The sequence below is a fragment of the Oryza glaberrima genome, chromosome 10 (assembly GCF_000147395.1).
Source record: "Oryza glaberrima chromosome 10, OglaRS2, whole genome shotgun sequence".
In the NCBI taxonomy this organism is placed as follows: domain Eukaryota; kingdom Viridiplantae; phylum Streptophyta; class Magnoliopsida; order Poales; family Poaceae; genus Oryza; species Oryza glaberrima.
The window spans coordinates 14,237,115-14,246,384 of NC_068335.1; the positions used below are offsets into that span (position 1 = coordinate 14,237,115).

Below are 9,270 nucleotides of genomic sequence, written 5' to 3' on the forward strand. Positions count from 1 at the left end.
TGAGCCGTCCGATCCGGGCGAGCTCGGCCTCCCTCTCTCGCGCTTGCGTGGCAGCCACCTCAGCCGTCGGCCCCGCTTGACCGGGTCAAGCCGGCGCCCAGTCAGCCGCCCCACTCCTCCCCCCCCACCCCTCTCTCTCTCTCCGCGCGCCTCTTGGGCCGCCTCCTTGTGCCCGCGCCGGCCCAATGGCTCGGCCGAGCGTCCTTCAACCCTTTGGGCCGCACCAATGCCACCCGAAACAAGTGTAATACACATCCCTCCTTGATTTCCTTTCCAAAAAGGATTTAATAGATCATTTTTCCCTTGTTCCACAAATCAATTCCTTATTCCAAAATTCTATGAATCATTTTCCCTTGGTCCTGCTTGTCAGTGAAATTCAATAATATTCTTGAGAATATTATTTCTATAAATTCCATAGACCATTTCTCGTATTCCGGAAAATTCCGATAAATCTTTTCCTTGTCCAGAAAATCAAGTTAAGCTTCCAAAATTCATATCTCCTGATCTGTAACTCCGATTGACTCCGTTCCACTTCCAGTAATTCTCTAAAGTTGAGATCTATTTAATGGCACTAATAATTAGGCTAAATAGGATCTTTCTTTTGGGTCTTGTGTAGGTTTTCGATTGTTTGCGTATAGTTGCGGTTACCGGATTTTCGTCGATCACGGATTTTCTCAAAGATTTGTGAAGCTCCGTGAAGACCTTGAGCAAGGCAAGTCACCTTTGACCATCTTGCACCTATAATTTAAATCTAAGTATTTCTTTTCCGCAAATAATGCATGGATAGGATTGAACACAAGTAAATTGGCCGCGGCTTGCGAGATAGCCTACCGGCCCCAATCCTAATTGCTGCAATTACCCTCCTTGAATTTTTGAACACTTAAACCTCCTTTGTCAACTGTTGTACTTCGATGTACGGGCCTTCGGGTATGCACGTCGAAGTCCTCCCCTCAACTTTAAAATATCCAACGATGGGTAAAACATGGGTTTTGCAAAAGACTCAGAAAAACCCGACGCCTGGGTCGGTGCTTGAGAACTAAATGAATTTCCAAAATCGCAGACCAGGGAGCATGCTGGGAGCACGGTCTCCTGTTCTTGCACTTAAGGACCGATTCCTTTGGAATTTCATCCGGACATATATCAAGTACGACCACATGGGTGGAATGGGACACCCCTGGCTGAGTAATTAGCTAATCAGGGGAGCCTTGATGCCAGGGGACAAGTAGATTCGCCAGGGTGGTGTCGGGGAGGACCCCTGGGCTTCCTGGCACAGTATGGTCTGGGACCTAACCTGTTGTTGGTCTGGGACCCCTCTCGTCGGCATATGGTAAACCTATGTCGGCTCTCGAAATGCCTTGTCATGAAAGCCTCAAGGTCACCAGACGTGGCTGTTCTGCACGGGCTGGGTGATCCGGGTTAGTAATGTCGTGTGGGTAAAGTGTGCCCCCTCTGCAGAGGTTATTAAACTGTTCGAACAGCCGTGCCCACGGTCATGGGCGGATGTAAGGTGATTCCATAGCGTAGTTTTGTTTGACTACTGATTTGTGAAATTGCTGTTGTGGACTTGGGTTCGATGTTTGGAACATCTGTGGCTGACGGGATCAGCTAGGCCCGGGTGGCTGTTTTAAAGTTGTGGCCGGCTGCCAATCTTGATTCAATCAAAGACTGATACATTGCACATACTCCGACCGGACAAGACGCACTGTCTCATCCGTGTCGTTTGAAAAGCACTCACTTAGTTGTTTCAAAAAGGAGTTTAAATAAAATGAATTGCAAAAACAACAGCCTTTCCTTTGAAGCCTGCATTAAACACTTAATTCCCATGGCTTGCTGAGTACGAAAGTACTCACCCTTGCTCTATATAAATATATATATATAGTTCCTCCGTCTTGAAGAGAAGATGAAGTGAAGCGAAGATTAGGGTTTCGTCCTGGTTCCCAGCCGTCGCCTATGGTATTGGGTGTTAGACCGTTGGTTCCGCTGCTGCTGCTGCTGCTGCTGTTGGTGTTTCCTCGTCCGCGTCGTCGGTTGTATTCTCGGGCTATCCTGAGCTGCAACCTAAGTTAAGGTAAATAAGTCCTTTATTTAATTTAAGGATTACAATGATTCATATTTGTCACCGTGGGTACCAGCGCTATGTCCTAGGACTGGTACTGTGATCGCGGTTTCGTAGGAAACGGTTCGCGCCGTTTTTCCTACGACACGCTCCTATCAGGTGCCGTTGTACGGCGGTGCTAGATTTGGGTGTGACATCTTTGCCAGTGCCGGTGCCCATCTCCTCTGCGCCGCCGCCGACGCCCACCTCCACGGCGCCGCCAGTCGCTGCAGCCCGCACCCTTTGCCTAGAGAGGAGAAGAGACGAGAAGAGAAGAGAGAGAGGAGGAAGGGAGAGAGATGACGTGGCATCCTGACATGTAGGGCCCACGTGGGTCCCACGCTAACTCAACTGCCACGTAAGATAAAACCAGGGTCAAAACTACCGAAGGACTATTTGGTTTTGATTAGTTAAGGGACGCTGAATATCTAGTTTTATGGTTAGAGGACGATTTTGTAACTCGATGACAAGTTGAAGGACGTTCGGTGTACTTTTTTCCTTTTAGTACTAGCCGATTACCAAGCCTAGCTAGGTCGATCAGATCAAGGGAATGATGGAGGACCGGACCCTTCATGTAGAATTAAACTTTTTTTTGACCGGCCCAGTTTTTTAAATGTTGCTCGATAATATACATTTACAGGTGTAAGTGTGCAGGGTACGTATTATAAATATCTGTTTTTTACTGTGTTTTTAAAAAGAAAAAACTTTCCAGCTTTTCTTTTTTCATGGGAGCCAGCTTGTTGGTGAACATCACCACCACCACGGTAGGGTTTCTCAAACCGCCGGGGCCGGGGTTACCGCGCCCCGACAGTAAGCACGGTTACCGCGCGGTAACCGCGGTAACCGTGAAAAACCGTATAAAACCGTGTAAAATTTATCAAAAATTCAAATTATTTTTTAAATTTATTTGAATTTAAGGAGGTTACCGTGGTATTTATATTACCGTACTCCGCGATAAACCCGGTAACCATGGTAACCGCGCGGTTACCGATGGTAAGGGAAACCTGCCACCACCACGATGACGACGACGGTGTCGGTAGAGTTGAACATGGAGGTCAATCGGAGATTATATCTAGCAGCTGGCTGTATACGAAGGTTGTCCGGGTAATAGTGACATAACGTGCAATAATAGCTCCTCCCTGTATCCCAATGTAATTATCGCCTAAGAGTCTTGAGGTTTTCTACAAAAATAATCGTCATCTAACAAAATGTTTATTTTGTTTATTCATGCAAAGAGTACATATGCATTATGAAATACCCTGCATACGACTAATCAAGATTAATTTTTATTAGTTCAACCCATGCAATATTTAAGTATGAGATAATTCTTATTGGACTCGAAGCGACAAAACACCTTATCGATGAGGATTAATTTTAGAATAAATTATGTGTTGGTGTTCTTGGTCTTAATGTTCTTTGTTAGGGATGATTGGGATTGTGGGACACTGCTAAAAAAGACATATACAAGTCGGCACTATAGGTGTCAGAACAGCTAAAACCGAAACATATAGTGCTTTTCCCCTTCAAAAGATGAAAAAAAAAATAAAACGGCACCTTTAATACGCTATAGTTGTCGGTTCTATAGAAGAACCGCCACCTATACTATAGGTGCCGATTCTTTTTTATAAAGATACTAGTATCTTTAATATATTATAGGTGTCGGTTAATTAAAAACGACACCCTATCAAACGAGCCAAGCCGAATTGAGAGACAGCCTCTTTTTTTCTTTTATCGAACGGGGAGGCGAGGAATAAAACGCCGAGTGGGAGGTAAGGGAGCGTCCTTATCCACTTGCTCCCCTCTCGTCCTCTCACCCACCGCTCTCTCTTTCTCACACCCTCTCCCCTCTGTGCCAGCTCTCTCTCCTTCTCTACCGCAGTCTCTCGGTCGCTAGCACGCGGTGGTAGCATGCAACAGTGTGCGGCGGTGGGAGGGAGGCGGTGGTAGCAGCGGCGGGTGGCGCCCTCCCCTCCGCTAGATCTGGCAGGAGGGGAGGCAATGGCAGCGGCGACGCCCCACGGGTGGCGGCGGGAGGAGAGGCGGCAATGGCGGGCGGCGCCCTCCCCTCTACCAGATCCGGTGGGAGGGGAGGCAGCGGCAGCGGCGACAGGCTCCTATCCGCCAGATCCGACAGTTCCGGCGAGCTCCCATGTGTAGTTGTTGATTGTGTGATCCATCAATTATTCATTGTGTGATGCTGATGTGTAGTCTTTTTTAGATTTTTGGATGATTTTTTGGGTTGCTTTGATGCATCGGCTCGGCTAAATTTGTCTTTGCAAATTGTATAACTTAAAGGTGCCAGTTCCAAAACCGCCACTTTAAAGGTGTCGTTTGAAAAAACCGGCACTCTTTTCGGTTTCCATCCGGTACGGATGACCTTTTTTCTCCGTGGTAGTTGGGAGTAATTAATTAACGTGAACGTGTCGCCGAGTAGTGAACAATCTAGTCACAATTAGTTCCGCGTGTACGCATGCATGTGCCAGCATGCATGGACGGTCTGGAAGTCGGTCTTGTTTTTCCTTTAGCTATACTTAGAGTGAAGTGTATCAGTGGTTTGTAAGCTTGTGCGAATATGTCATCTAGGTAACTAAACTCTTAAAATATATTTTTATGTCTCTAAACTTGTCTTAGGTGTCATATAGGTCCAAACGGGCACCGACCCGCTCCATCCGCTGATGTGGCATGCCACGGTAACGCCTACGTGTCAGTGAGGACTCACATGTCAATCATATTTATAAAAATAAATATATGATATGATAACAATATTTACAGAAAGAACCTTACATGTTTTAAACTTACTCTAATCAAATCCTATACGTGCTAATGGAGCGGAGCCCACCTGTCATAGGCACAGGGAGAAAGCAGCAGCAGCCGCAGAGTTCGCCGGCCGGCGTTCCTTCACGACGATGCCGTTGGCGAACGGCGATTCTTCGGCCGACACAACCACAAGAAGAAATGCTGAGGACTTCCTTGCGATCCTGTTGAAGGTGGTCTCGTCGCCGGAGGTGGCCGGAATCGATGCCAGTGGTGTCGCGAGCGGCGGTGGTCTTCAGTACGCCTGTGCATGTAGAGTCCCAGCCCGATTTAGTGCAAAAAGATGCATGCATACGAGTCTAGCAGGTCCCTGGGTGTTCACTGGAACTTGATTGCGGCATGGCGAGGTCTGGGTAATAGCGGCAATGGAAAAGACAGCCCGGCGGTGATGGATAACGTCGGCTTCACGGCGACGGCTCGCTTGAGCGGTGGAATGCTTAGAGAAGGTGCATGGGTGGTTAGTGAGGTCCCTAAAGAGTTGCATGCACGATTAATTAGTCCGTGGCTCACCGGGGAGAGAGGGATTGGCGATGGCACTCGGCGACCGGAGTTGGAGAAGATGACGGCGATCTCCCTTGTCTGTGCATGATTCTTAAAATTTCTTGAGGGCTTTTGGCCATGATGGTGAGGCGATGACTTTGGCGCGATGGCTTGGCTTGAGATGGACCATGTCGGCCGGAACAGCGACAACGTCATGGCGGTGGCGCCTGGTGCGAGTTCCGGAGCTCTCGTGGGCAAGGTCGCGTTTCCGTTGCTGCAGTGGATAAAACGAGATGGGGTCAAAAGGAGATTTGCTCGGCATGATGTGGGAAGTTTGGAACGGGAAAGATTTGGCGATGGAGACAACTTGTCGGCAACAGCGAGCGTCATCTTCTTCGCGATCGACGACGAGAATGTGGGCGACGGAGAGGCATAGGGCCCTCTCTCGTCCGAGTAGTTCGGCTCCAGAAGAATGTAGAAGAGAAGGCGACACGTCTGAGGAATAAAAGGGAGGAGCTCAGCGTTGCCACGTCCCGGCCACGCGTGACGCGTCGAGCACCGCCGGCGTCTCTCTTTCCTGCTCTCGCTCTCTCTCTCTCGGCTCCCAGGGCGGTGGAGATGATGCACAGAGCTGACATGTGGGTCCCCACTGACCCATAGGCGCTACCGTGGATGCCACGTTAGCGGATGGAGCGGATCGGAGCCCGTTTGGACCTATATGATACCGAAGACAAGTTTGAGGACTTAAAAATATATTTTGAGAGTTTAAGGACCTAGATGACACACCCACACAAGTTTAGAGACCGCTGGTGCACTTCACTCCTATACTTATATATGTCCGATCGAATTCCCAATCCAAGACAATTTTGAGTCGTGCTCATCTGCATGGCTTCATAAATGAATCCCCGATGTGCACAAATCACAAATGGTTACCGTACGTAAGATGGTAACCTTAGCTAGCTCTCCAATTTCGTGGCGTGCACATGTCTAACTCTAGGTTCTAGCTATATGTCACTCTTTTTCGAGCCGCGCTCGGGTGCTTACTTAGATTGTACTTAGTTACCTTCAAACTTTTAAAAATTTCGTCATATTAAATATTTAAATATATGTATAAAACATTAAATATAGAAAAAAAAACCAATTACACAGTTTGCATGTAAATTGCGAGACGAATCTTTTTAGCCTAATTATGCCATGATTTAATAATATGGTGCTACAGTAAACATTTGCTAATGATGGATTAATTAGACTTAATAGATTTGTCCCGCAATTTATAGGCGAAATTTATAATTTGTTTTGTTATTAGTATACGTTTAATACTTCGAATGTGTGTCCGTAAACACGGCCTTGGTCGCTTATCTACCATGACCAACTTGTTATATTCTCATTAATAAACAACAGCTGATGTGATGCATCCAACAGTAAGTAGATCAGAACCTGATCTTTTGCTTGCTCATCTCCCCAACATATAAGTGTAGTCAAAGCTAAATTAATCAACAATTAATTAAACCGGTTGCTAACGTGTATAAATAGATAGCTAGACAGATAGCAGCTAACTCGAGCAACAAGGTCGTAGCCATGACGAACGGGTACCTGTTCCGGGAGTACATCGGCGCGCAGTTCACCGGAGTCCGCTTCTCCGACGTGCCCATCAACCCAAACCTCAGCTTCAACTTCATCCTCTCCTTCGCCATCGACTACACGAGCCCGGCCGGCGGCGCCACGCCGGCGCCGACCAACGGCGTGTTCTCGCCGTACTGGGACACGGCCAACCTGTCCCCGGCCGACGTCGCCGCCGTCAAGGCGGCGCACCCCAACGTCAGCGTCATGGTCGGCATCGGCGGCGACAGCGTGCAGGACACCGCCAAGGTCTTCTTCTCCCCGACCTCCGTCGACTCGTGGGTGGCCAACGCCGTCGCCTCCATCTCCGGCATCATCGACGCCTACGGCCTCGACGGCGTCGACGTCGACTACGAGCACTTCAACGACGACGGCGGCGCCGGCGTCGACACGTTCGTGGAGTGCATCGGCCGCCTCCTCACCGAGCTCAAGGCGCGGCACCCGAACATCACCACCTCCATCGCGCCGTTCGAGGACGCCGTGGTGCAGCGCTACTACCAGCCGCTGTGGCGGCGCTACGCCGGCGTGATCGACCTCGTCAACTTCCAGTTCTACGGCTACGGCGACAACACCGACGTGCCGACGTACGTGATGTTCTACGACGAGCAGGCGGCGAACTACCCGGGCGGCAAGGTGCTCGCCAGCTTCAAGACCGGCGACGTCGCCGGGCTGCTCTCGCCGGAGCAGGGGATCGCCGGAGCGAAGGAGTTGCAGCGGCAGGGGAAGCTGCCGGGATTGTTCATCTGGTCGGCGGACAGCTCAAAGGTCAGCAGCTATGGCTTTGAGTACGAGATCAAGGCTCAGGAGATCATCGCCAACCACTGATCGCTGATCGGACGGTCGAGATATCGCTGTGGTTGGATTTGTTATAAATGAATGACTGAATAAGCGGATATATTTGGCCAGTACAGTTCTGGGCACGCATGGTGTTCTAATACTTATTGCGTATATATGCAGTGAGATGGATATTATATATATCTACGGAATATAAATAAGTTTCTTCAACATATATGCTATTTCTCCAATCTATGAATTAGTGACAGACATATATCTGTTTCGAGTTCACTTAACTCTCTTGTTTTATTTAATTTCTTCTCTGAACCTTAAACCAGATAAAGTAATTCCTCGTCTTAAAACCGATATGATCAACGAACAGCGATGGTAATAGGACCTGTTTGTTATAAAAATAAATTAACTCATGACGTCCGTATACATGTACAATATAAAAACAGATATATATAAAACTTTATCAGCAGCCTATAGTGATGTACACATTAGATTTTTTAGGTGAAAGAGGGAAGGATTGTTTTGCCGTCGGGCTACACACTACTCCCCATGTTGTGGGCCCAATTCTTTTCTCATACATGCGTGTGCCTTGCTACCATCCTTCAAACAACCCAATTTAATGCTAGAAAAACAAAAGGTGTGTGTGGGAGATTGTAGAGAAAAATATATAACTTAATTGCTATATTTACTAAGTTTTGAAACTAGCTGCAGGCCTGCATGCAGCAAGGTGATATGGCTATTAGCCTTGCCCCTTGCTCTAAGTATGAATTTTGAGTTTCGACCATAGTTTCACGAAGAAAATATTCCCAATTCCAGATGTTGAAATATCATGGCGGTAAACACTATGGATCAGGTTCTTCTATATATATGTTCAAAGTCACCATAACTTGGTCACTGATATATATAGATCCTGATCGTGGTTGACGTACTATATATATACAGACACTCAAATGGAATCTGTGATCAATTTTGTTTTGAACGGAAATAGTGATCAAATTTTTATGAGTTGTGGGAAAAGTATCTTGACAAATTTCTGACATCATAAACAATTGTAGGCCCAGCGTATTGTGGTGGGGCACGACCAAGCGTATTGGTGGGCGAAGGCCCTAATGGATGGTAGGGAAACGGCCCAGCATATATAAAAATTTGGCTTGTCCAGAGTTTGCTATAGGACCATTCACTCCGCACATACTCTCTCCATACTCGTAAAGGAAGTCGTTTAGGACAGCGACACGGTCTCCAAAATACAACTTTGACTTCTTATTTCTATAAAAATATTTATTAAAAAGTGATATATGTATACTTTTATGAAAGTATTTTTCAAGACAAATCTATACATATAATTTTTATTTTTAGAGTAAATTACACTTTGGGCTATCTTTTTTAACCAATGTTTCAGTTTGGACTAGGGATAAGATGACTTTTTCACTTTGGGCTAGATAAGTTTGCAAAAGGTTTCACCTTCAACCTCCTTT

General features: G+C 47.1%; 1 protein-coding gene across 1 annotated transcript; it reads left to right on the plus strand.

Annotated features, from left to right (window-relative positions):
• The first annotated feature begins 6,921 nt into the window (after positions 1 to 6,921).
• LOC127786164 (chitinase 2-like) lies at positions 6,922 to 8,018 on the plus strand. The gene has a single exon (XM_052313494.1). It carries the CDS (start codon positions 6,968 to 6,970, stop codon positions 7,832 to 7,834), a length of 867 nt encoding a protein of 288 aa, XP_052169454.1. The 5' UTR covers positions 6,922 to 6,967; the 3' UTR covers positions 7,835 to 8,018.
• Positions 8,019 to 9,270: the final 1,252 nt, after the last annotated feature.

Coding starts and splice junctions, on each gene's coding strand:
- LOC127786164 (XM_052313494.1), top strand. CDS start 6,968: ATGACGAACGGGTACCTGTTCCGGGAGTACATCGGCGCGCAGTTCACC.